Source organism: Ptychodera flava, chromosome 19 (genome assembly GCF_041260155.1).
Source record: "Ptychodera flava strain L36383 chromosome 19, AS_Pfla_20210202, whole genome shotgun sequence".
NCBI classification, from domain to species: domain Eukaryota; kingdom Metazoa; phylum Hemichordata; class Enteropneusta; family Ptychoderidae; genus Ptychodera; species Ptychodera flava.
This window is the reverse complement of record NC_091946.1, coordinates 24,154,817-24,181,986: the sequence shown is the minus strand read 5'-3', so window position 1 is coordinate 24,181,986 and position 27,170 is coordinate 24,154,817. Positions and strand designations below refer to the sequence as shown.

General features: G+C 36.7%; 1 protein-coding gene across 2 annotated transcripts; it reads left to right on the top strand.

Moving 5' to 3' along the window:
* The first annotated feature begins 12 nt into the window (after positions 1-12).
* LOC139118994 (transmembrane protein 255B-like) lies at positions 13-25,997 on the top strand. 2 transcript variants are annotated; one of them, XM_070682602.1, is made up of 9 exons: positions 17-135; positions 10,790-10,880; positions 11,533-11,672; positions 13,166-13,318; positions 13,801-13,982; positions 16,401-16,557; positions 17,713-17,745; positions 20,499-23,223; positions 25,218-25,997. In XM_070682602.1, exons 2-8 carry the CDS (start codon positions 10,829-10,831, stop codon positions 20,784-20,786), a joined length of 1,005 nt encoding a protein of 334 aa, XP_070538703.1. In that variant the 5' UTR covers positions 17-135; positions 10,790-10,828; the 3' UTR covers positions 20,787-23,223; positions 25,218-25,997. The 2 variants fall into 2 exon arrangements, with proteins under 2 accessions (XP_070538705.1, XP_070538703.1); XM_070682604.1 differs by lacking the exon at positions 17,713-17,745 and having other exon boundaries at positions 13-135.
* The last annotated feature ends 1,173 nt before the right edge of the window (positions 25,998-27,170 follow it).

Genomic DNA, 27,170 nt, shown 5'->3' with positions numbered 1-27,170 from the left:
GGTTTAGCTGGTAATGCGGAAGTCGGCCATATTCGCATATGACCTAACAGCACAGATCTATGACAGAACATGGACCAGTTCGAACTCTGACGCGGTTTGAAAGACCGCTGGCGATTTTAATGTAGTTTTTAGAAGGTGAGTAATTAAGTAATCGATTAGGGTGGTTTTAATGGAATCACACAAAACTTATCCACAAAGTGCTCATCGAAATCGGCTCAACTGGGCTGTAGTGAAGTCGTCACGTCATTCATTCACCCATATATTGTGTGTACATATGAGAAACCCTGGAGTGGTATGTAGTGACATAGGACTATCTCAATATCACACCAGTTCAAAGTACATCTTCGCAAAGCTCAATATAGGCAAAAGGTGTTCTTTCTTCTATTCAACTGTAATTTTGTGGTAGTTGCAGGTTAAATTGCCACAGTGCCAGCGTACGTTTTGCTACAAATTGCCATGAAATTGATGAATGAAGCTTTTGTGACGCGATTCATTTATCTGCCCACATTCTTGTAAGCACAGCCGTAGAGCGTTGTGAGCTTCTTATGTGACGAAAGGGAAAAAACAACATAATCTATACTGCTGAGTGCTGTTGAGAGCTCTGACCATACCATAGCTGTGCGCACAGCAGCTGCAAGGCGCCTGGGTAAACACGTTGTTTGTTTTTCCCATTCATGACTCACATCATGAATGTGTTTGTTGTGCCACAGTCTCTCCACTGGTGGAGGGTGGAGGAGGGGCTGTGGTTGTGTATCATACGACTGTTGCAGTTATATTCACCATCAAATCAGGAAACCCATTCAGAAAATGGCGCCAGGCAGCCATCCTGGTGCCCGCGTTAATGTAAGTCATAAAAACCGACTACAACAAATCAAGTTACGCATGGATCTCTCTGCCTCATCAATTTGTGATGCATCGCAGGTGCAATAATGAAACTATACCTTTATTTAGCTATTATCCATCGTTTTAAATGCCTGCTTCTCCTTTGAAACCTCCACTGAAACCAGCAATTGTGGCATAGACAGTAAATGAGGAAAAATGTTTCCCCTCCACAATCTACATATCTACGTATGATTGCTCATTCTGTTCAGAGGACTGTGAAAGAGAACCAATTGTTTGTTTCTGAAGGGGACTAAATCAAGTAGGGTTTCTTGCTGTGCTCCCCGAAACGTAATGAGATACACAGAATTCAGATCGTCAACTAAGGCCAATGAATGTGTAATTTACATCATTCATTATTGTTGAGAAGTGAATTCTGGTCCTGTGTTGAACCATGGTCACGCCACAAAAATTTTCTGGAGTGACCGTGGTTGACAAGCTGAATAGTAGATGCTCCAACATGATTTGGGGAGTTGAACATTGAACTTGTGATTGATACACAAAAAAAATGATGAAAAAAGTCATTAAAAGTTAGAATTACTGGCCCTTTTTTGTTGCTTTGTTTGGTGATAGAAGCAGCCAAACAAAAGTCTGGTGAAAACAAGCAATTATAATGATGATAAATAAGGGTATTATAATAATAATAATAAATAATAATAATAATAATAATAATAAATGATAACAAATATCTGCTTCATTTCACCAGCAAGTCCCCATAACATTTTTACAGAATTTATTCCATATCATATTCCCTTGTCTTGTTATTAATGCTGAAATGCACGTAACAGAAAAGTGATATCATCATTTTGTCTCAAGTTCCTGTTCCCGTTTGTTGATACAGTACCATAGCCAACTAATATGAAACAGACCACAGACATCGAGTCAGACACCATCACCGGACAATGCTCCTTGGGGCAGATATCTGGACTCAAATATTTCACAGTGCTTTCCTAATCTATCGCTTGCATTAGCTCATTGTGAAGCTCTTGGAGTATAAAGTTTTCGCTGTCTTATTTTTATGTAAATCAAAAATTTTCATTTTCCCATGGAATTTAACATAATGATATCAACTATTTGGAATTTCAAGTATTGGCAAATTTAAGGGGATTTGTTTACTTAGTACCAAAAATTTGCATGTAGACCCAAATTTTCATTCTTGATTTCAAAAGGGGATGATTTGAAGTTTCCATAGCAGAGGCTTGGGCAAAAGTGTAATCTGTCAATTTTGAGGCACGTACAACCTTTATATACAAGTAATCTACAGAGTGCCAACAGTTGTAACCAGAGACGAAAGGCAATCGGCGTTGTTTGTAACTGTATCTTTGAGACTAGTTGACCTCGTTTGCCAGGTCAACAGAACACAGCGACCTCACCATAGCACTTTAGGGAGAATTCTCACCAAAACAAACGTCATAGGATTCTGATTTGGTTGAGTTTCAATCTGTTGATAATTGATCACAAATTTTAAAACTGAACGCTTTATGCGCTCCACCAAGAAAAATGAAAGGTCTTTGGATTCTGTTAGGATCCATGTTTCATTCTGGTCATTGATCATAAATTCTCATAATAGGCTAGAATATTGAAATCTGTATTTTAGCAATTTAGTCACCATTCTTCGATATGCCACAGCCCCACAAATCTCATTATTTTGCTGAGCGATTCACAATGCAAACAAAGTACAATTATTTCAAGAATATCCAGAAAGAAAGCAATAGGTTTCACGTACTTCATTTTGCTCATTATAAAAATTGCCCCTTGCTGAGAAAAAGCTGATGTCATATTTCTATTGTTAGGATAATGAATCCCACCAAGAAAGTGGAGATACTGACTGATAAATATATGGAAACCTCACATGTTTTCCTGTTGGATGGAGTACAATTTGAAAAATATTGTACTTCTAGTTATATTTGTAACTGATCCACAAATGCATACCTCAGACATACAACAGTTCCGAACTACGTGTAATTGATATAGTTTCTATTTTGAAGCATTTCACTCTCAATATTGTGTTCCAGCGCTGCTTGTATAGTGGATACCGTAATGATTTTTGAAATTCCAATTACAGTAAAAGGGTGATAAATTTTGTTGCACGATTACAACGCACCTTTCTGGATAAAATGAACGTTCAGTAGACGTGGAAAGAGGCACTGGGTTAAATCAATAGTGGAGAATGATAGCAAAGACTAAAAGTCAAGGTGCTGGTATTATTGTCAGGTGCAATTTGCCATCTGTATTGCACGATCGTAAAAAATTCAAATATCTACATGTACAACCCAGTATGCCTGCCACCAGTTTGCTTGATTTTCAAAGTCGGTGAATTAAATTTCAATGCTTCTCATTCGGCCTTTCAGAAACGTCATCATTTGTAGAATAAATTATGGTAAAAAATTGCGAGATTTATATCAGAAGGGAAAGTGAAAGGTTGTAAATTTAATTTAGGTACTGTGATTGAAAAGTCCCACAGCCACACAAGGGTTCTACAAAGGTTGAATTCATGTTTCATAGCTCTGTGTACTGTGAGCAGTGCTGGAGCTGGATGGTATGTGCTGATGTAATACCAGTGATAAGTCACTGTCAGGTCTGTAATAGAGTTATTGATGTACATATATTTGTGTATAAATATAGCACAGCTTATTGAAATGTCAGGACGATTCCACTTGAAAAATACAGATCTGTAACTGATAGCCCCATGTAAATATATACAATGCAGGGCTCGAAATTAGCGGTAGTCCCGCGTCCACAGACTACCAACTTTTGCCTGGGGCTACCAAAGTCCATGAAATGGTAGCCCGCACGGACTACCAAAGCCTAGAACATGAAATTACTTAGTGGGCGGCATGATATTGATCGATGTGAGATGACTGACGATCATACAGTCAACCCAGCTGTACACAGAAAGACCAGACTATGACTTTGTTATGCAAATTGAAAGGCGATAGTGCAGTCGAATTTGTTGCGATAAACTTTCAATAAAATATCATTATCTGAACTGATGTACTTGGATGACAGACTCGGGAAATGATAGCTAATGAAAATTCATTTTCATAGTTATTTAATCATAATACTGCAAAGGAAAAAGAAAACTGTCGGACCATCAACAAATTATACTTTCCGAAGTGTACGAGATCATCCCATGATAGTGTACTATGGTGGAGAAATATAGCCAAACTGCCATGAAAGTAAGATTAACATAACTGTACCAAGTTGTCGTCCTGAAATTCATAGCCAATCTATTTTTACGTTTACACGTGCTGAGTGAAAAGTTGTTGTCATGGCAAACATCAAAATTTGTATATAAGCTCTGCGTATGTGTGAGTAGGTCGTCAAACTTTGAGGCGTCACCGTTGTCCACTTCACATGCTATAAAGGCTATGATCTGCAGATATTGATGTCAAATGACTAGAAAATTCAATAGAATCATGAAAAATAAATCTTTCATTGTAAGATATAAATAAAAATATCCTTTAAAGAAAACTCTTCATTCTTGCATGGGCTACCAGACCTTCTCACTGGGCTACCAACTTCAGAAAATGGTAGCCCAATGGGACTACCAGGGAAAAAGTTAATTTCGAGCCCTGCAATGTGACCATACCATAGCTCCTGAACAGTTAATACACAGCTCATATTCAATGTATGCTGTGCATACATACTTACAACCGTTTTTGGCACTGAGAAAAATTATTAGGTAGTTTCTCCTGAAAGGGCCAATACTATATAGCTGAAAAATTGATGATTTTTTTCACTATCTTTGTTTTCATGTCAACAGTCCGGGTTATGTCCATATAGAGGATAGTAGGGAAGAGCCAATGGCGTACCGTATATGTAATGAAATTAAGGCAAGAACCAATCACGTACTGTATATGTAACAAGGGTCAAAGGTTACGTTGGTTCACTTTGTTCAGATCGCGATATGACCTGACAGATCCACCGATCGAGTGAGACTGTTGGCTACCCGGAAGTATCTTAGCTCCAGTCGATTGGCGACGTTCTACCGTGTTAAAAATTGTAAGATTTCTTCAGGAATAGTTTTCTGAGTTTCTTTACCCTTGACCATATTCGACAAAGAGTTATTGGACTTTTTCGTTCTCTTTTCCAGCTTTTGGTTAACTTCTCGGCGATTGATCCGGCGCGCGTTTTTCTGAGCGAAGGGTCAATCGTACCGGGAAACGCATGGTGATCGAAAAAATCGTGCTCCATCGTGCTCCGATGACCGACTAAAACAGTTGACCCATCTTTGTAAAGCTTGAAAAATTCTGCATACTGCAGATGGCAAGGTTAAATTGAAATTTGACCAAAAATAGGCGATATTTGGCGACAATAACTTACTGTAGATTTACAAGGGTCAAATGCTGATTTCTAGGAGCCGTACCCGGCCAGGAAATTCATCCAAATAAGTAATTTTCAATGTACTAACCACTTGTGTCGGTCACCATCTCGGCCGCACTGAACATTGTGCGTAACGTCTACAACTAAAAACTACCCAGTGCTAAAAATAAAGGGCGAAATCAAGCCGAAAAGTTCCAAACTCGTTGCAATGTACGAGCCAAGGTTTGCATGGTTACGTATTCATGACGTTGGCGGCGGCAGGTTCGCTGATTGGTCAATCGTACTATCCTCTCTATGGACATAACCCGGACTGGTCAACCACAGTTTCTTTTTCTTCTCCCTGTTTATGTTCAGATACACAGTATTCATCTTGTCGACTCAGCCGTACAAGTGCAAACTGCTTTGTTATTGTTGACAACTGAATGCTGGTCTGACTGGAATTCAAATCTAAATAGTGCATTGTTTACATGCTGTGTTTCAACATGCTTCCCCCCTGGGGACTATAACAAGAACTTGCAATTGAAAAAAATAGAGGGGAAAAAATTATCAAAAGTTACAGCCACTGGCCCTTTAAAACAAAAACTTATTTACAATGTAACACTCCCAGTTTTGAGGGCAATGTCACTTTTTTTGAACAAAATGACATCGCCAGTGTGAGAGCAGCTTTCAGTTCAGCAGAGTATTGTCACCATATCAAAAGTGTTTTACAAGATGACATCCCTAGTGAAAGAGTGATTTGTAGTGCAGTGCAGTGATGTCTTTCAATGAAAACAAAATGTTTTACAAGGTGACATGCCTTGTTTAGGCACAATTTTCAAATCACTGGACTATTGTCACCAACAATGTTCCCTCTAAGACTTTGAGTGGGTGAGCATCTTAGGGGCCTGAAGGGCATGGCCTCAACAGGGACAGCCATTTTGGGGCCTATGTATGCTAATTTATCGAGTTACGTAAATTTGATCATGTAGTCACAACGTACCCTGAGCCTGTATGTGTGTGTTTGTAGCAACTGTTCCGTCAACGAGCGCTAAAACTCAAAACGCGGAAGTAAAATCAGCGCTGATATCTCACCTTTTGCGCAGAGTTTTGATGTTTATCATTAACAAAACTACTACACATCGAAATGAATGAAACTGTCATTGTGCAAAGCATGAAATTTCACTGTGAGAGCAGTCAGAGGCACTGCGCAACTTGCCTGCAAATAAGCCATAGCTGGAACGCTGGTCACCAATAACAAAACCTGGACATCTTGAAAGGTTAATTTTCCATTTCATGGTGTATTTTCACTGAAACTAAATTGTTTACATCCCTTGTTTAAGAGCAACTTTCACTTCATTATGGTATTTCACAGATGATAAAATGGTTTCTAAGGTGAAATCCCCCAGTTAAAGAGTGACTTTCAATTGAGTGGTGTATTTTCACTAAAACTAAATAATTTACAAGGTGAACTCTCTGCATGTAATTTAAATGCAATTTTCGATTCATTGGAGAATTTGCAGTAAAAATAAATTGTCTTTAAATTGCTACATCCATAATTAAAGAGTCATTTTCAGTTCAAAAAGACACTTTTAGACAAGTATTGATGACTACCTCAAGAAAAATAGTCCTTGTGTTTTCTGAAGGTCGGCTACTTATTCAGTGGAAGAGGTTGTCAGGGTTACCGGTGGAATACATTCATAGCTAAACATATTTGGATTGTGTCTGTGCAAATGGGAGAATGATCCTTACAGCAAATTTCATTTGACATTGACGATAGTACGGTGTCTCGTATAGACATACTTTATACATGTAACTCATGATGTGGTTTATCAAATGTAACCAGCAGAAAAAAATCACATAAAAATTATGCGGTGTTTATAAAGTGACTGGGTGTACAGCAGTGCACAAGCGATTCAAACTAGACACCCCTTGTGAGAAAGTATGTGTCTGCCATATGCACATTACAGCTTAATTTTACTGAAAGTAACATCACGTTGAACAAAAAATGAATTAGGAATAATGAACAAATGTGAATAAAACAACGGATTTTACACAGCCTTCAAAAACAGTCAAACTTGGCTTTCAATATGAGAAAAAAATGCATCCATTCTGTTTGGGGAGCCTATTTCAAATGTACAAGCTCTAAGTAGTCTACTGAGATAGCATCTCCTCAAAGAGACTTCCTGTAATGCATTGAGGGTTCCATGCGCACAGTATGTGTTCACCAGATGCCATATCAGCAAGGTGAGGTGAAATCTGCTGCAGTAAACGATGACAAATTGAATCGATGCATAACAGCAACCGGTTGTTTAAGTCGATGTTTTTACCCCTCCCTGTGTCATTCTCAGCTTGTTATGACAGAATCAAATTGCTCTTGGACAGAAGGTGAAAACCAACTATGGCTCCGCTTAAAACTATTGAGAAACACATGGTAGAGGTTTAACACTGACTAAGCCCTTGAGCATGTTTTTTCTAGACATTGATAGTGGAATTGTCACTGATCGTGAAACTGAACTCGACGGAGATAGCGGAAGTCAAATTTCAAATGACAACTCTAATACCGAACTTGAATATGTTCCCGAACCAGTTGAGCAAAGACAGAGATTGCAAGCAAGACAGAAAGGTAGGCCAGCTGAGCATGCTGAGAGAAAAGTGCTACAAAGGGTCGGTGACCGACGTCACAAATATTGATGGGGTATCCTGTGGATGTTGTACGACATCAATCTATCAGTGACAATTACACATCGGACTAGTTACAAGTATATAAGCATATATATAATATATCTCTCTTTTGAATGTCAGATGATACCTGTTGTTCGAAGATGAACTTGTAATAAATATGCATATTTACCTCATTTATGTTGAATATGTTTTAGAGTATGTGTTCCCCCTGCTTAATTTGAGTTAATATAATGTAAGTAGTAATTTTTTAAGTGTTACGCTGACAAAAAATACATTTATATATTGAAATAACAAAAAATACAACATTTTTTGAATTTTTTTTGTAAAATCCAATATGGCCGCCATTATCACGTGACCTTCCAGATGAGTCACGTGACTTTTTGTTCATTTTTATGATGCTCTGTCATGTTGCAATACTCACTGAAAAAATTGTCCCGAATACTCTAATAATTGCAAAGATACAGCTAATGCATGTAAATCAATATTTATAAGGCCATATATCCATAGAAAACTACGCACAGGAATGCACGTATAAAAATTAATTACGCAGTGAAAGTGGTTTTCAGTCTTACTTTAATTGGCTGAGTTTGATTGAAAAGGATCAGAATAAAATTCAAAAGCTATCAGGATATTGAGAATAAGATACAGGCAAATTACAAAACACTCTTTCCCCCCTGGGAATCATACTCACTCAACTATGAAGGCAATTTGCCGCATCTCTGGCAAGCCTGTTTCAGTCACGTGTATAAAGTAAATATATGCATTTTGGCTCCCTGTCAGTTTTTTATTGATCATATGAAATTGCATACTGGGCTGCCCATCCACTTCAATCAATTTGGTAATATTTCTAATGGTACGCTGGTGCCACCAATTTATCAATTATTAGGACACTCTAGTCTAGAGAGGAAAATTATATTACTGGTGAAATTGATACAGGATTGCTAATTGTCAGAATTGAAATTTTGAAAAATGAAAATAGATATTGCCATGAAATTGTTTGCATAGCAACAACAATTTTGAGTGTAAATTTTTAATTGAAAACCACAGCAAAGCTTTCTGTATAATAACTGAAATTAAATAACTTTGTTTCTATGTTTAGTTAAAATTTGAACTGCAGAATGTGTTTTTCTTGAATTATCAAAAACTTCAGCAACATTTCAGCACCAGATCTTCTAAACCTTGTTTGAAAAAATGTTTTGGAGTGAGCTAGTGGGTGAGTGTCAGTATGGATTTCTGGCCAACCATGTCAAATACTGTCGTGGTCTATACATGTATTTCCAGTGGATTTTCCATTGTGCTTGTACAGGTACACAGAGACTATGATAGTCGACATAATTTACTCAGTGTGGGGTATTTACTCCAGGGCTAGTCACCTAGGCAATAGCAGATGAAATTTGTCTGTATTTGCCTCAACCAACATTTTTCAGCGAGTCTAAAAATCCCTCGGATGTCAACCTGTATGTTGTACAAGTGTGGCTAGGGTACAAATTCACCATTTGAAGCGCATAACAGCCGAGGTGTATAACAGTACGCATAAATCAAACAGTACAAATTCACCTCCAGTGTTTTCGCAGGCAGGTTTTCAATCAATAGCTTATTACATGTAGTATTTGAAGTAACCTTTGAAAAATAATACAGGTCACATTTAAGCAGTACAAACGTTGATTACATGTATTACTCAGAAGTTTTATCACATACCTTTTTTGTAGCATTCCCTTAAGACTGCATCTTTCTCAAATCTCATCAACGCTTACATATATCACTACTGTCATGATAATGGTATATCTTCTTAAGAAAAGATCTCCCTTTATAACAATTTTCATACACATTTTAATGTGTACTATGTTTGACGTTAAAAAATATGGAAATTGCTCTTCCTGTCATTTGCTGTTCTTGTACTATAGGTTTGATGTTAAAAAATATGAAAATTTTAGTGCAACATTTTTACCAATTTTTATGAATCTTTCTGTAATTTTTTGATAATTTTGGACCAAATGGACATCACATTTCATTGGCTACAGTTTGTTATCAAAAAGTTTGACAAAAATCTGAAAAAATTGGCTGGAGTATATTTTCTAAAGGAGACAAAAATTGACCTATGATGCTCAAAGGGTCAATAACCCCTACGCCGTGTTATGAATCATAATCTCGCAACAGTTGCTGCACGTAGCTTTCCACACACCAGCAGACATGGAGCTGTGAACTTGTTCCTACAGAAGCTGTCATTTCCCCGTGTTGCAAGTATAATACAGGTTAAAATGAAGCAAACCATAGCCAATATTGAATTTCATGTGTAAACAAAGCAGTGTCAATATGGGAATTGTAGGGTGTGACTGCCTGTAATATTAGCTATCATATGTAGCGGTATTATAGTATACAGACATGTTACAAGATACATTTAGTAGTAGACCAAACAATAGACGATTGTTGCATTTTCAGATTTTCATTGCAGTCAGCAGGTTTTTAATAGCGCTGATCGCAAATGACATCATTATTCTTTTATTAATATGCATAAATAAATATTTGTCCCCATTTTCCACAATAATGATGAAAATAAAGCTTGCTAGTGTTACAAAGGATACTAAAGGTCACAATGATTCACAGCGTAGACTACAAGCTACAACAACAGCCTGCCACATGCGACAGTAAAATTTGTCTAGATTTCAAGCAGTAGAGTCCGAAGTCGCGCGCATGCAGCTATATATAGTAACAAACTGAAAACACGATCAGCACTATTTAGTTAAAAATCAAATTGAATGTGATCGTTGAGGAACGGTGTATTACATAATGAATCTGCACTTTTAGTGAGTTGGCCTCGATCTATGTGAGAGAGTTCAGCAATAAGGAAATGGCAAAGGTGATGATTTAAATATATAATTCAGACAGAATCTGAAAATATTTTTTTTGCATGATTCTTTTCCAGTTGTAACCTTTTTTGAAGGGCACGCACATATATTTCACGATGCCGCGACAGACGGCAGTGCAAACCAATGTTGCACAGGGGCAATGCAGAGGTAAGTCTGTTTCATTATTGATGCAGTGTTGAATAACATCTGTTTTATTATTGAGGCAGCATTAAATGACAAAGATGTACACTGTCCACATACAGTTAGAAATGCAGTCAACATGTCCATTGGAAAACTGGCTCTACATTGGTTTAGGTACTAACAAGCACATGTGGATAAACACACACCTGGCAATAAAACACATTTCTATCAACATTTGTGCATATGGGATTGTCTGACCGATATCCAGGCTTAACCCTTCAAGTACTGTAATTTTTTCCCGCCAAAATTTTGATGCAACATCTTTACCAATTGTTATGGATTTTTCCCATATTGCTTTGATAATTTTGGACCAAATGGACATCACATTTCATTGGTTACAGTTTTTTATCAAAATTTTGGCAAAAATCTGAAAAAAAAATTGACTGGGGTGTATTTAATAAAGGCGACAAAAATTGACTTTTGCTCTCAAAGGTTAACCCTTTGCCCTCTTGAGACTGGGATTCAAGCATTGCATATTGAAACTTTTACATTTCTTACTATGGTCTTCTATGCTTCTGACACTGACAGTTTTCCGAGGTTCTCAGTGGAAAGTGTGCTTTTCATTGTCAAAATTTTGTACTTGAAAACTCTTTATTTTGTTCTATTCTTTTATTTACAGACTATGAACAAAAACAGCACAGTGCAATGGCATCATGTGTGTGCCAAATCATCATAGCGTTGATATTGTTCTCCATTGGGATCGCAGCTTATCTGATCGTAGATAATATTCACATCGGAGCGTTTTGGCCGGCCATTGCGGTAGGTGATGCGCGCACACTGGGTACAACCAATGATGGATAAGTCAGGAAATGTTGTTTTGTGTATCAACTTGAGTGTTGACAAACCTGGAGAAAACATTCTCTTTATGGACAAATGTGACATTTAGAGCTAGAATTAGGTACATAAAAATAATAGGTTTCCCAATAACTTGATCATCGAGTCATCAAGATAAAATATCCACAGCATTATGACATTGGTCTTATCAGTTCCTACTCATTTTGCCCCTGCACGAATGGATATTAGTCCAGAATTTGATTTGATGACTTTCATCAGTCTGTCAAAATACAGCTGTGTTGTTCCTACTGATACCAGAATCACTATTCAGCGTTCTGCCCAGAAAATCCTCATTGCATATCGGCTGATTTGCATAAATTATCATATCAATAAATGCAAATAAAAAATGACATTGTAATCAGGTCAGTTTCATTCTAGGGAAAAATAATGAAAACAGTCTAAACTTTCAGAAAAACATTATACACTTACCTTTTCATGAGAAATCATTTAATACAAGTCCAGTCAAAATACTGCAGGGTACAGATAAAATGCATTCACATTTAGACAAGCATACACTAAAGAGCAGTGCCCTCAGAAAGCATTGGTTTTTGAACTTCATTTAAATTGCGAATGAAGATCACAGTCAAGGTAATCAAAGGCAGGTTTATTAAAACTGAAGGAACATGTAAATTGATAGGCTATCGGATAACGTATCGGGTGCAGTGATAAAATATCGGCGCTGCCGCAAAAATCATAGGATATGGATGCTGATATGCTGAAACCCTGTGAGGAGAATACGGCCACCTGCGTGCATTGCTGTAAGTGTACATGGAAGGTCACAAAATCTGTCATGCTATGTTGATGACATCAGTAAATGAAAAGTACAATTCAGCATAAAAACTGAGACTTGTGTGCGTTAAACATATATGACATGACTGAAAAACCTTGTGGATGCCATACAACTGAAAAATAAATAAAAAATGTAGATTTTGCATGCGCTTAAGGCGATTTACTCTTTGAAATTTCTATTTCTATAGGAGCTGATTCATGTATTCGGAATGAACAGTGAAAATTATTTTATTGTGAAATCCTTCGGGACACCTCTCCAATATGAATAGATTCTAGCCAAGAGTAACAAGTTGAATTTTACCTTCTTGTGTTTGCCACTCTCAAGAATGTCCTTAAAGGGCCAGTAGCTGTACTGTAGCTGTAGATGACTTTGTCACAAGTTTTGTGTTTCATTAAAAAAAAATCAACATATCCAATGATAGCTACGACACCACCATGACATAGACACCCTCAGTCCTTTCTATGAGCTATAATTTCCATCACCATGGCAATAAATATGCAAATAGTGACCTTTTTACATGCATTTTGCCCATCACATTTACTCTTATATTGAATTTCTCATTTCAAATTTTTGTAACAGGATTTTGGCACTAGATTTATGTATTGTGTCAATTCTCTATTAATTACAGTTGGTGACCGGAGCTGCCATATCGTTAGCTGGGTTATATTTAAAACATGCCGGTAAATCCTGGATGGTTGCCGGAATTGTATTTACATCCCTCGGAATTGCCATGGCATTCATTGGTGCAGTTGTCGACGGCGTTGGCGCTGGATTGGTCAGCGTGAGTATGACTACAAGGAATTATGATGACCAGTTGATTGAAAAACTCGAAGTCAGTCCGTTGTATTTGTTTTGGCAACAGTGAATTAAAACATCTCATTTAAATACTAGTGTTCAGCAGTATTTGTCACAGCTTAAAAACCAATGGGGAATGTCAATTTACATAACAATGCATACTTTGCATACTTTTTTGTTATGAAAATTAATTCTTATGTGTTGTTACATGTATTAACATTTGAATAAACTGCTTGAATAACAAGTGCGGCCCCCTCATCAAAATCCCCTTGTTGAGAAGTCTTGGTCAGCATTTATCGTAGAACAAAAATTTGTTTCCTTTACAATTATTGAAAAGCTATTTCACAGACCACTGAACAAGCCCAGATAGATTGTCGTAATGGAAGCTGCAAACATATGATGAGTAGGACCAAAATGTTCCATTATAGAATGGTATACACATATGCCGTTGTCTTTCCACAATTTCAGAAGACAGACTTCGCTCAATGCCGATATACCAGTCAAAGCCTTATCACGGTTTGTTCATCTGGAGGTGGAAATGGGTTCTTTGATCTTTTTGACAAAAATGCGTGTTCGCTGTCCCTGTCAGAAAAGACCTGTTATTGTTGCTATTTATATTCAGAAAGACAATGTGAACCGCTTTACTTTAGGTAAGTGCCAAACCAAATTGTATGAGCAGTGTCATACAGTCATAATTTTTTAACTCCCATTTGCTCTATTGTGTATAGGTACTGGCTATAGCATAGATAGTGTCTATGATCTGTGTGTAAGTCAGCATATGTATGTATGCATGTATGTATGTGTGTGTATGTATGTATGTATGTATGTGTGTATGTATTTATCTGTACGTATTTGTATGTATCTATATGTATCTGTATGTATGTAGATATATATATATATTACATGTATGTACATGTATGTATGTTTGTATATATGTATGTATGTGTATATGTATGCACCAAGTATGTATGTGTTCCCACTTTCATGTTGGGCCACTTAAAGAAAATTCTTTGTTTGCCGTCGTTGGATTTTTGAAAAACCTACCAGCCAGCCTGGGAAAAAACATACACAGACAAAAACACAAGTGTATTGTTATAAGCTCAGTTTTAATTTGATTTCTTTTAGAAAAATAATAATTTTATTTGCAATAGTGTTAACATTGTGTTTGTTTTCCTCATTTTCATTGAAAACCTATCAGCATATGGACGGCAAACAAAGATTTTTAGCTACTATAGACTATAGTCTATAGAAGCTATTGGGATGGGTATCCGTCCGGCGTCCGTCGTCAGTCTGTATGTATGTATGTATGTATGTATGTATGTATGTATGTCCGTTTGTGAGGCGTCCGTCCACTCAAATATCTTGAGAACCGCAGCACTTACTGATTTGATATTTGTTGTGTAGATGAAAAATATGATTTTGAGAAACTATTTTTTTTAATTTTTTGATATTGTTGAAAATAGGCAAATTGATGCCAAAAAAGGCGTTTTTGGTAAAAAATCTTCTTCTTCATAACCGCTGGTCAGACAGCTTGTTATTTGGTATACAGGTCCCCAGGGACAACCCAACTTAAATTTGTTCAAATTGTAATGAAATATGCAAATCTGTATTTTCAGGAATTTTTTTTGGTCATTTTTGATCAAAATTTGACTTACATTGTATGTAATTCTTGTACTGTATAAACCCTATCAATTCACCCAGAAAAAATAAATAATATGATTTTAAATAATTGAATTAATTAGGAAATCATCAAAGCCAAAATAATTTTAGTGTAGAATTATCAGAAAGTTCAACTTTTTTGACAGTTCATGGTGAAATGCTTACCATCTTGGAGGATTAAAACATGTAAAGGCAACTTTCCTGAATCCCAACTTTGACATATTCTGAACCGTCATTTATTGTGCCCTGTATGTTATCTAAAAGAAATTGCTCAAAATAGTTTGTCATGATAGGGTGGTCAAATAAATAGAGATAGAGAAAGTTCTAATTTCCATTTATGGTTGACTTGGTAAAGATAAAATAAAATTACTTTTTGAGGAAAAAACTAGAGTGGTCAATTAAAAGAGTGGTCAAAGTGATAGGGTTTTTATGGTAAAGCTGGGCTGTAAGATTCCTCATGTGCTATTTATAGCGATTATGCAATCTGTGTAAACAGTGCAATAAAAGTGTTACATGATGCTTTTGATGACCTTGAACTTCTTAAGTTTCAAACATTTGTCTCTTCAGTGTGCTTTCTCTGAGTACATACAGTCTCAACTTATTCAACAGAACTTACTTACAATGTTAATTTGAAAGTTAAAATGTGCTTGGTTAATAGGATGAAAATGAAATGAGCTATCAAAGATATCCACCTTCTTCATCAATACATGTGTCACAAAAGGTTATTCTCTACATAACACACCAGAGCTCTGTCAACTTTTGAGTCGCTTGTTTTTTCAAAACCGCTGGTCAGACAACTTTAATATTGGTTTACAGGTCCCTAGGATGACCTTAGTGAGATGATTTCATACAGTTAGGAAATACTTAATTTTGTATCCATGTCTATAGTAGCTTCAGGGACTTTGGCCCTATGTTTATTTAATGCTCTTGCTCTCAAATCAACATATTTTTGATGCCTTGAGCAAACATGAAAATACGGAATCTAACTGATCTATTGGTAGGCACATGAAAAATTGATGGTGACATTTTGATTATCTAAATCCATGTTGCTTGTATCAATTCGTGTTTAACCTTTTCATCCCCATTTGCCAGTAAACAGGTCCACACCTACCACTGTATAATACTGGCTGTGGGCCATACCATAGTGATGAAAGGAGGTCAGTGTGGACCCTCGACCCTTTCAGCACCTGACTTCAGAACCCTCCCCTTTATTTTCAATAAGTCATTGCAAAGGAAATGGAATGAAAGAATTCAAATGGGGGAGGGGGTAAATCTATAAAATTCATCTTAACAGGCATTGACCTTAGGGCCTGGTAAAGCTGCTTATATTCATAGCTCTATCATAATCCAAAATTTGTAAGTCTGTATGATATTATTGATAGTCAAATATTTTTTCTGTATTTCCATAGTTTCTCTGCCCAGCCGTACAGATACCAGGGCGTAGATTCGTGTGGACAGGTAGAATTCACCTATAAAAATCTACTCTGGGCGTCAGTAGCGTTCAACGTGATCGCCTTCTTTGTGGGCGTGGTCTGTGCGGCGCTAGTCAGTGCATTCAAGTCGATGGTGAGTGAAGAGTTTCCTGTGCAGATTATTGAAATGTGGATGTCGTAAAAAAAAACAAATCAGAGATCAGTGCTCACAGGAAGATTTTTAACTCCGAGTGCATTGAAAAAAGAGACAGTGTGCTGGGATTTTTTTACTGAATTTTATGCAATATCATTTTGCGAACATTTTAATGGTGGAATGACATTTTAGCATATGCACATCCTTTGAATAAACTTTTTCAAGTGGCAGGTGTTTAAGAGAGTTTTACTGCTCCAATCTGGGATGATTTTGTCCACCACCATAAATAATAATTTCAGGCAAGAGAGGCCAGTTGATGGGTTGTTTATGCATCCATCCGCCCCCTCAGCCAGTTTTAAGACGTGCAAAAAATTTGTGGATTTTTCAGAGTTAGGAAAAGCTTTTGTACTGGGACTTTTCTTATGTGTCTAACTGAACTGGTGTTATACTGCACTGACTATATGCTACATGTTGGTGAATAAAAATTAGCCTATTAGCATATCAGAGATAATCTATATACTCTTCTAAATTTAAAATTCTTCCAATTGAAATCAGATTACCGTCCAGAAAATGTAACATGCACCTATATCGCACTTAGTTTTCAGACTTGCCCAAAAGAAGGGGGGTGTCACAAAAATTTTGTAGCAAGTTATGTTTTTCGATTTGGAATTCTGGCTGGGTTAATGCATAAAAATCCACTGTTAGATACATAAGATGATTTAAATGAAATTCTTTGTTTGCTGTCCGTGTGCTGGTAGGTTTTCAGAGAAAATTAAGAAAACAAACACAATTTTAACACTATTACAAATAGAAATATTTTTCCAAAAGAAACCAAATAAAAAGATCAGTTTATTTTAATACACTTGTGTTTTTTGTCTGTGTTTGTTTTTTTGCCTGGCTGGCTGGTAGGTTTTCAAAAATCCAAGGACAGCAAACTAAGAATTTTCTGTAAATGGCCTAATATGTTATCTTGTTGCTCATGAATACTGAACATTGGACTCTTCACATTATTTATGTCATCAAATTTTGGTGTCTGCAAACTTACAGCTTTGTTTTCAGGCATGCAAAACTGCTCCGGCTTATAAGACACAAGCATTTGATCTGCTCATCTGTTTCAAAGTTCGTTGCTTTATCAGTGATTTGTTTCTATTGCAGACACATCTGTCTGCCTATGCTAATACACAACGAGTAAGTTCATACAAGTCACACCACAGAATCAATCGTTTGTGAATTGCTGCTTGACAAGTGTGTCTTTGAACTTGACATTCACATAGTCTACTCACTTTGTACATTATTGTGGTCAGCATCTGTCTCCCCTCCTCCTCTTCATCAGAACCAACTGTGGGCAAGCTATGATATATCCGGCAAAAAATGATAAGTTGCAACTTTGCCCATCCTGTACATCGAATCATGGCAGTGTCAAATTCATTAAGGGAAATGCTATATTTCAAAGTAAATTGTATCACTATGGAAACTGTATAGGGTTGTGACATCATATGGGACCACTTTTACATTGTCAGATCTAGACAATCACGATTCCGTCATGCTGTGGTAGTTGACCCGCATCCTGCCTAGTTCATGCGTCACGGTCAGGTCAAGTTGATTAAAACCAGTGAGGCATAATATGTTCCATTTGTTGCATTTTAACAAAAAGTTGAACATTTGAAGGACCTGAACACCTAGAGGTACTGTAAATATGATATTTACTGAGGAAACCTGCTATAAATTTGGGTCAACACCGCGTTTTCCTGACAGAGCAGACCAAGAAGTGATACTGCCTGTCGGGAGTAGGGTGTATGTGGTTGAAGTTCACAGCTTTCACATGATTCATACTTGCCAGAAACAATTTTTCATCTTTTTCATCATCAAAAAAGTGCAAAGAAGTGATTGTTTCAAAAGCGTTGAGCATGTATATGTATTAACTACTGCTGGTAGATATTGATACCGACAGTTATTGACCTCATAAATGTACACAGTATGTTTGATAGACTCACTGAATGAAATATGAATGCATTTAAGGTAGCATGCGCCTCAAAAGTGTGGGACATAAACTTTTGCTCAAACTTTCCTGGATGGAACATTCAACCATACTCTTACCAAATCAAGAAGAAAAATCAGGGGTTACCGTGCAAAGTTTGATACGTCAAGGCAAATTATCTGACATTCACCAATATTTGAAATTTAAAATGGCCGCCATCCCTGTGTTAACTCTATGGGAAAACATAAAACTCTTGATTTTTGAAAAGATACGATTTTGGAAAGTTTTCTTACTTCACAAGCTGTAAAATGGGGCCCCCACAAGTGGTAAATTAGAAGAGAATTGTAAAATTTTGAGTCTGAATATCTGTCCTGTGGCACATTCTACCTTAACCAGTTCTACACATTGTATTTAGCCCTAGGTTGAACAGATCTTTCAAATCGACTCTCTCCAGCACTGTGAACATATTTTCTAGCAGCATGGCACCTCAATAATCCCTAATTCTCATTTTATTGCTATCTTTTAGGCTCTTAGTAGTGCCATAGCTAAAAGAAGTATGGCTGGCTCATCTCAGCATACACTAAAATGTTGAAATTTTTCACAAGAATAACATCCACCTTGCTTATAGTAACAATACTAACATCATTCTTTTGAAGTTGTTAGCCGCAAATCTGCATGTATTTTCCAATAGTTTGTACTGTTTGTAAAATACAGCTTTATGTTCAACTCCCCAAACCTGTTCAAGTTATTGATACAGCCTGTGGCAACCTTGGGAACAAAGACACAGGTTTGACCTGTAACTCCCAAAGTGATTTTCATCAGAGTTGCTGAACTACATGAACACAAGCCTCCCACCCCCACTCCTATCCTTCAAGATAGTACTAACCTTGACCTGAAACAAAACCTCTCAAAATGCACACAGTCACTTTGCAGTTGTAAAAGGCACAATCTCTCTTCTAAATGCAGTACTAATACAATATGAATCGTCCTGTACTAATGTATTGTTGTTCTTGTTTCATTAAGGTGACCCTTTTATTTATTTTGTTTCTCATCTCCAGAGGAATACTCGGGCAGGGCGGGCGGGCGCAATAAAAAAAAACAAGTTCCAAAAAAAACAACCTGTATTTGTTTCAGTTCAATGTTCTGTCCATTCAGTCACTTCAGTTTCTTATCTTTCAGTGTTCTGTGCTCTCTGTCCTTTCAGTCTGAGTCGCTGCAATCTCACAATTTGATGATGGTGGTGCTGTTGCTAGGATTATCGCCTCAGAGGCGGTGCAAATAAAAAGTTTTTTTTATTTTCATGTCGGAGCTAAAATTTACGGTCGGTCGGGAGATGAGAAACACAAAAATAAAAATGTCGCCCTTATCAGCATGCACTTGAAGCCAATTTTATCATGTCACAGCCTTAGAGGGCCAATAGCTGTAACTTTAGAAGATGTTCACTAGTTTTGTTTTGAGTGTCCACTACAGTTTCGTGTTCTATTCCGCAAAGCATGTTGAGATACACAGCACTCAGCTTGTCAACTCAGCCTGTACATGTGTACATTGCATTGTTATTGTTGACAAGTGAACTCTGGTCAGGACTAGAATTCAACTGTAAACAATAACGGTGCATGTTGCACGTGTAGACACTGTATTGACAAGCAAAACAGTACGTGTTTCATGACACACTTTGGGGAGTAGAACAAGAAACTGTGGTTGACATCATAAACAAAAAATAGTGAAAAAAGTTACCAAAGATTATAGCTATGAGCCCCTGAAAGTTATTGATGTGAATGAAGGAAATTTCAAGAAATTGGCAAAAATGACAGAAAGATTACAGAAATCAGTTTTTTCTCCATTGTTTAGCACACTGATCATCGTTTTGTGTTTCCTTTGTCAACTTTTTCGAGGAATACAGTATTATGACCTTGTATTTTTTTGCTAATCTAGCTTTGTTTTTATTTAATCATTGATCTTACAGATTGTCGGAAGCAATCTAAGGCCCGCCACCACAACCACCACTGTCATCACAACTCAAAACCCGCAAATACCGGTAGCAGCCACGACTCCTATCGTCATATACAACACTGGGCATCCACAGAACATCGCCTTCTCCGGCGTGCCCACGGTGATGACCCCTCCGCCCGAGTACCAGCCCAACCCGTATATGCATGCCCAGCCGCACGGGATGCACGGTGCCGTGCCCCAACAGCCGACAGCGCCACCGCTGCCCTATGCAGGAGAAAAACCACCACCTTATTCCCTTTGAGAGTTAGTCTTACCCCCTTCTGGCTTCCTCTTCTCTCCAGTGGTAAGTCCATGCTCTTCCAACTTCCCAATTGATAGCCCTCGAGTCTAAGTATTACGTTACTGCAGACAGCTCCACGTTGACCCTTTGAGTGCCGTAATTTTTTTCTGCCAAAATTTCAGTACAACATTTTACCAATTTTTATGAATTTTTCTGTGATTTTTCTGATAATTTTTGACCAAATGGATATCACATTACATCGGCTAGAGATTTTTATCAAAATTTTGGCAAAACTCTAAAAAGAATTTCTGGGGTATATTTTATATAGGTGGCAGAAATTGACTTTGGCGCTCAAAGCGTTAAAGAGACAGTAGCTACATTTTTTGATGATTTTTTTCACAAGTTTTGTTTTGTATGTCACTTGCAAAATCTTGTTCTACTCCATAAAGCATGTTACAACACCACGTATTTAGTTGTCAATACTGCATCTATACACGAAAATGTTTACATCTGAATTCTAGTCCGGACCAGAATTCACATGTCAACAATAACAATGCAGTCTACACACGTACAGGCTGAGTTGACAAGCCGAATACTGTCTCTCAACATACTTGGTAAGACAAGAAACTGTAGTCGACATTAAAAACAAAACTACTACAAAAATCATCAAAATTCACAGATACTGATGCCTTAAAGGCATGTGTATAATGGCTGACATTTGCAAGTCATCGCGAGCTACCAGCGTTTGACCATGAGAACTTTATGAACAAGGACAATAGCAAAGACAAGACAGCTCTATGTCCTTCATAGGCGGATATTATGTTTCTTTTGAATGAAGTTTTTCAAGTTTGGTGCCTTTTGTATACTGGAAGGTCTGTTATTTTCTACTTTGAATGTGAAAAGTGAGTCTCATTTGATATTGCAGAGTATAAATATGAACAAAGTTTCGTGGAGTAGTTGTTTTTGAAGAAACAAAAATTAATGCAGCAAAGTTATAATCATATAATCAATTTAAGTCTTATGAGTCAGTGCTCTGAACAGTTACCATAATCATTACCTCCCCTGTGCTACATTCCATCACCCACGTTTTCCAATGGTATGGTCCAGCTTACCATAGAGAAACCATAAGAACAGGTATGTTCTACAGTAATAGACAGGGTGGAAGAGTTCGTCATTGACTCCAACAGTCACTAACACATGAATAAATTGTGTAATATTATCCATCATTTTAGTTGTAAATCTTTATTTGACATTGATCTCAATTGTTATGCAGATTTATTTTGTAATGAAGTGTAAAGTTTGTAATGATGACTGCAGGAAATGTTTGAGTATTCTTCCCAAATTTTGGTGGGAAATTACCAGATGTAGTGTGGCTACCAAATCAATGATTCAATGTTGGCAACACCTCGATTTAGACAATATGTCTAGTTCGTCTAATGCCAATGCTTCAAAGCAAACCACTGTAAGCTAGATTTAGGAATTTAAAATTTAACACTTCAATAGGATATTTTTGAAAGGAAATGCAGAGCTCTAGCAGGAGGAATAAAGAAAGATTTTTCCTTGTGAATGTTCAACACATACAGCCAATAGCTGTAACTTTTGATGTTTTTTTTCACTATTTTCATTTTGTATGTCAATCGCTAGTTCTTGGGGGGTTTGTGCTTGAGCAATGAAATCACAAATTATAGAATTGCCATATGTATAAAGGAACAGCGACAGAGATTGCTGCTAGTTGAGCCGCAAATGTCAAAGTCATGTCCAGAAATGCATATATGACTATTCTGTGTTATCTGTGCCAAATAACATTTTGTCAGCTTTAAACCTTGTACATTTATTTTTCTAACTAAAACTCTCATGCTTTAAGGTAGAATGCACCTCGAGGACAGATTGTCAGACTCTCAAACTTTTACAATTATTCTCTAATCTACCACTTCGTAGGGCTAATTTTATAAAGCTCTTGGAATGAGAACAGTTTTCACCATCTTAGTGTTTCAAAAATCTGCAAAATGTTTTGTCTCACCAATCAAGTTACCATAGGGATGACGGCCATTTTGATTTTAAATATCGGTAAATGTTAGGTACAGTAATTTGTTTCACTAGTACCAAACATTGCACGATGACGCTGGATTTTTATTCTTGATTTGGTAAGAGAATGGTTCAAAGTTTCATTGAGGAAAGTTTGAGGCAAAAGTTTGAGTCTCTCACTTTTGAGGCGCATACTACCTTAAGTTTAATTATTATCTGGGAAAATTTGGTGTAGTAGATCACAGATGGTGTTTTAGCAATAGATGTACATATACAAGTATGTATATAACTATATATTTGGTCAAGCCAGCTTGTGTGAAGCACTTTATTGTACCATATAGTAGTACAAGATCCCATGGCTGTAAAAATTTTTTCTTGAAATGAGCATAGCTTGCCTGGTATTTAATTTGATATGTGCTGTCAGTTTCGAAAGGTTTAGGGATGGACCATTAGACCTTGGGAGGGGGGGGTGGTCACAATGAAATTGTGAAAATTTTTTTTTTACTATTGTAAATTTCTGAATTTTTTTTTTCCAATTGAGATTAGCTGTGCAAATTTTTTTTTTCAGAGTAAATTTTCAGATTTATAATTTTTTTTTAGTTCGTCGCTGTCTGAAGATAAAGAGGGCAAAGATGTGGTGCCAAGCACCACAAGCGGCCACGCAAGCGGTCACGGGGGGGGGGGGGGGTCAGGAGGGGTGTTCCCCCCTGCTGCTGTTGGAGCTTTTGAAAAATAGAGATTAAAATGGTGTTATTTGGTGGCACTTGGGGTGTATTTGTGCGGGGGAGGTCAGGAGGGGGTGTCCCCTCCTGCCGTTGGAGCTTTTGAAAAATAGAGATTAAAATGGTGTTATTTGGTGGCACTTGGGGAGTATATTTGCGGGGGGGGGGGGAGGTCAGGAGGGGGGTGTCCCCCCTCCTGCTGTTGGAGCTTTTGAAAAATAGAGATTAAAATGGTGTTATTTGGTGGCACTTGGGGTGTATTTGTGTGGGGGGAGGTCAGGAGGGGGTGTCCCCCTCCTGATGTGGAGCTTTTGAAAAATAGAGATTAAAATGGTGTTATTTGGTGGCACTTGGGGAGTATTTTTGCGGGGGGGGGGAGGTCAGGAGGGGGGTGTCCCCCCTCCTGCTGTTGGAGCTTTTGAAAAATAGAGATAAAAATGGTGTTATTTGGTGGCACTATGGGAGCATTTTTTTCGGATTACACATCTTCCTCTGAAACATGGTCTTCTTGCTCCTCAGTAGCTTCCTATAGTTTTGAAAATTGACTATTTTGGTTTCCTGGCTTCCCTTTCTACTGCGTGCACGTGGTGAAATGGCTACATTGACACCAAACATCATGCATATCTCATGATTTACAATTGATTTTGACAAGCTGAAAAGCTAAAATAAGCTAAAAATATAGTTAAATTTGCATATTTGTGTTTTTAGAGCAATTGTTGCCCTTTTTTGATCAAAACATCTATTTCTCTGTAGCAGCATGTCCAAATTGATTGGATGTGTATAGATGTGTTGAAATTTCAATATTTGTCTTTTTAGGGCAATTTATGCCATTCATGGTCAAAAAATCTGTATTCTCTGAAAGGGCTTGTCCAATTTTTTTGAAATTTGCTACACAAAAACGATTATTCATGCAGATTTATTCAGTATTTGCTATCGAGAAACTTTCAAAGTTCAACCCCTTTTGTGTGTTTTTGTGTTGGGATTTGTTGGATAGATGGCATTCTACGTAGTGTATTGTTGAATGTTAAAACATGTGTTGCTGTTGTTTTTTGAGGCTGTTTTTTGAGAAAAAAGAATTGAAAATGCCTTTTTAAAAGCAAAATAATACATTATGACTTGATATGTTGTTTTATCAATATGACGTGTTTCTACTTGTTCACCCATTCTTGCATTCATCATTGCAATAAAATGCTGTGAAAAAAATGAAACTGATGTGGCCTGCATCTGTTTACCTTGATCTTAAAAGGCAAATACAACTTTCTGTCTTGACAACCATAGCATAGTTTCAATGTTTTACCTAGTGTACCTGCTTGGTTTGTACGCAGGAAACAAGTAGAAAACAGGTTCTATAATTTCGTAATTTTCAAGTGATCAGAATACAAAAGTCCTGAAAAGATAAGATAATCACAACTTCCAGTATAAGGGATACAGTCACTCTAAATGTATAAATTAAAATTAAAAATGTGCCAGGAGGATGTACTAAAAAATACAGAAAGTTGCTTTCTGTCGGTAAAATCTAAAAAAAATTCAAAATTTAAAGACTTTTGCAGATTTTTTTTTTACGCCTTTGTCTTCTTATTTATTTTTTTTTTATTTTGCAAACTAGTTTGAAGATTTTTTTTTTCCTAACTTTCTGCTCTGAAAATTTTTTTTTTCTGTTTTTGACCACCCCCCCCTCCCAAGATCTAATGGTCCGTCCCGAAAGGTTTAGTAGGCAATGATGTGGCTTATAAGTTATAAGTTAAGCGATCTTGATGTAAGTTTTGTAATATTTATCTATTTATTTGTATGTCTAATGTGCAACGGTATTTGAGACAGAAGTCAACCTTACAGCTTGTTATGTTGACTTAGTGACCAAATAAAACCGTTTGCCGGCTCGTCAGCTTCATCTGAACTTTAATTAACATGGAGCACTTCTTGTATTGATATTTACATCAGTTTTTGTATGTTCTTTGTCCATTTCGTTGTTTTTGTTGTGTATCTCTCTTTTCAGTTGAGTTGCAGTCAATTTTGTCAAGATTTCGATGCGTTTTTGCAGATGTGCAGCTTGCCAAAATAATAAAACTCCAGATACTACCGGTAACTGTCGTACCATTTTCTGTATGCTGGTATCTTTAAGCGGAAAACAAACCATTTACTGAAATTTATTAATTTGAGAAACTCAATAATAAACAAAGAAATAAATGATTAATGAAATCAACAGCTCATGCTGTTTTTGCTCATCTGAAAGATATCAATCAGTCAATTCCAACAGAAAATGAAAACTGCAATGTTTAATCATGGAAAAAATCATGTTTTTTTCTAGTAGTATTGTAAAATTAAATGGATGTAAAGCTACTCAAATAAGTATGTATTCTTGTACAGCTCCCAGTGGTTATAGTCATGTGGCGTTTATGTGCAATTAATGCAAATATTATGTAAGGGTTGTGAATTTATGTTATTTATGAGATGATACTTTTATTAATAAAAGTTCATTCAATGTCAATATTTCGTTTCTTGGCCATTATTGAATTAGTACCGGTGTTTTTGTCATCAGTGTGTCAGTCAGTATGTGAGTATGTGTCTGTCTATCTGACCATGTGACAGTCTGTTGACCAAATTTGTAGATCTCATAAGGGAGCATTCAGTTATTATGGCCGGGGGTAGGCCAGCAAATTCTTCCTGCGCATCAGTCAAAATAAGTGAACCCCCCTACCCGTCGCACAAAAAAATTGATGACCTCCCCCCTTTTAAGATAACAAAAATTTCATGACCCCCCCCCCCCCCTTGCTTGAGTAAAGCTGCACACACAAACACTTCTGGAGGTGGGGGGGGCCATAGCATCCAAAGAAAACAAGTTTCTCAGATTCTTTCAAATGACCCTCTTTACAAACTCACAAGGTGTTAATGTTCAAATTTCCCCTTCTGACTTGCTATAATTTTGAAATTACCCCTCAAAGGGATTGGACAGAAATTACAGGTGGATTGCAATATTTTTGCGCAAGCTGTTTGTACAAAATTTTGATATTTAGATTTAATTGATAATCAGCTGTTGATAATGTTGATTCACTATACATGGTAGTCTATGAGAAAACTATGTAATACTTTTTCAATACAAAACTATATCTATGCATTTATAGATAATTGATAATTGACATAAATGTACTTAATTTTAATAGGGTTGTTACAACTGGTATGTGGACAAAAAATTTGACTTTAGAATTTCACCAAAAATGTTCATCCATTATACATGGGTGTCTATGATAAAATTGTGAATAATTTATTTTCGAATGAAAAACTTGCTATACTTGTGCGTACACAGATGTTGAATAATTAACATAATTGTACTTTATTAGAATATGATGGTTAAAGGTGCATACTATGTGTACAAGAAGTCTGATTTTGGAATTTCACTGAAAATGTTCATCCACTATACATGGAAGTCTATGAAGAAAAGGTGAATAATTTTTTCCAATACAAAAATTGGTAAACTTGTGTATTTATGTACTCTCGATTATTAAGATCAATGTACTTGATTAGACTTGGGTAGTTACAAATGGATTAGACTCGGGTAGTTACAAATGGATATGTGTGCAAGAAATTTGATTTTAGAATATCACCGAAATGTTGATTCACTATACATGGTAGTCTATAAGGAAACTATTAAGAATTTTTTCCA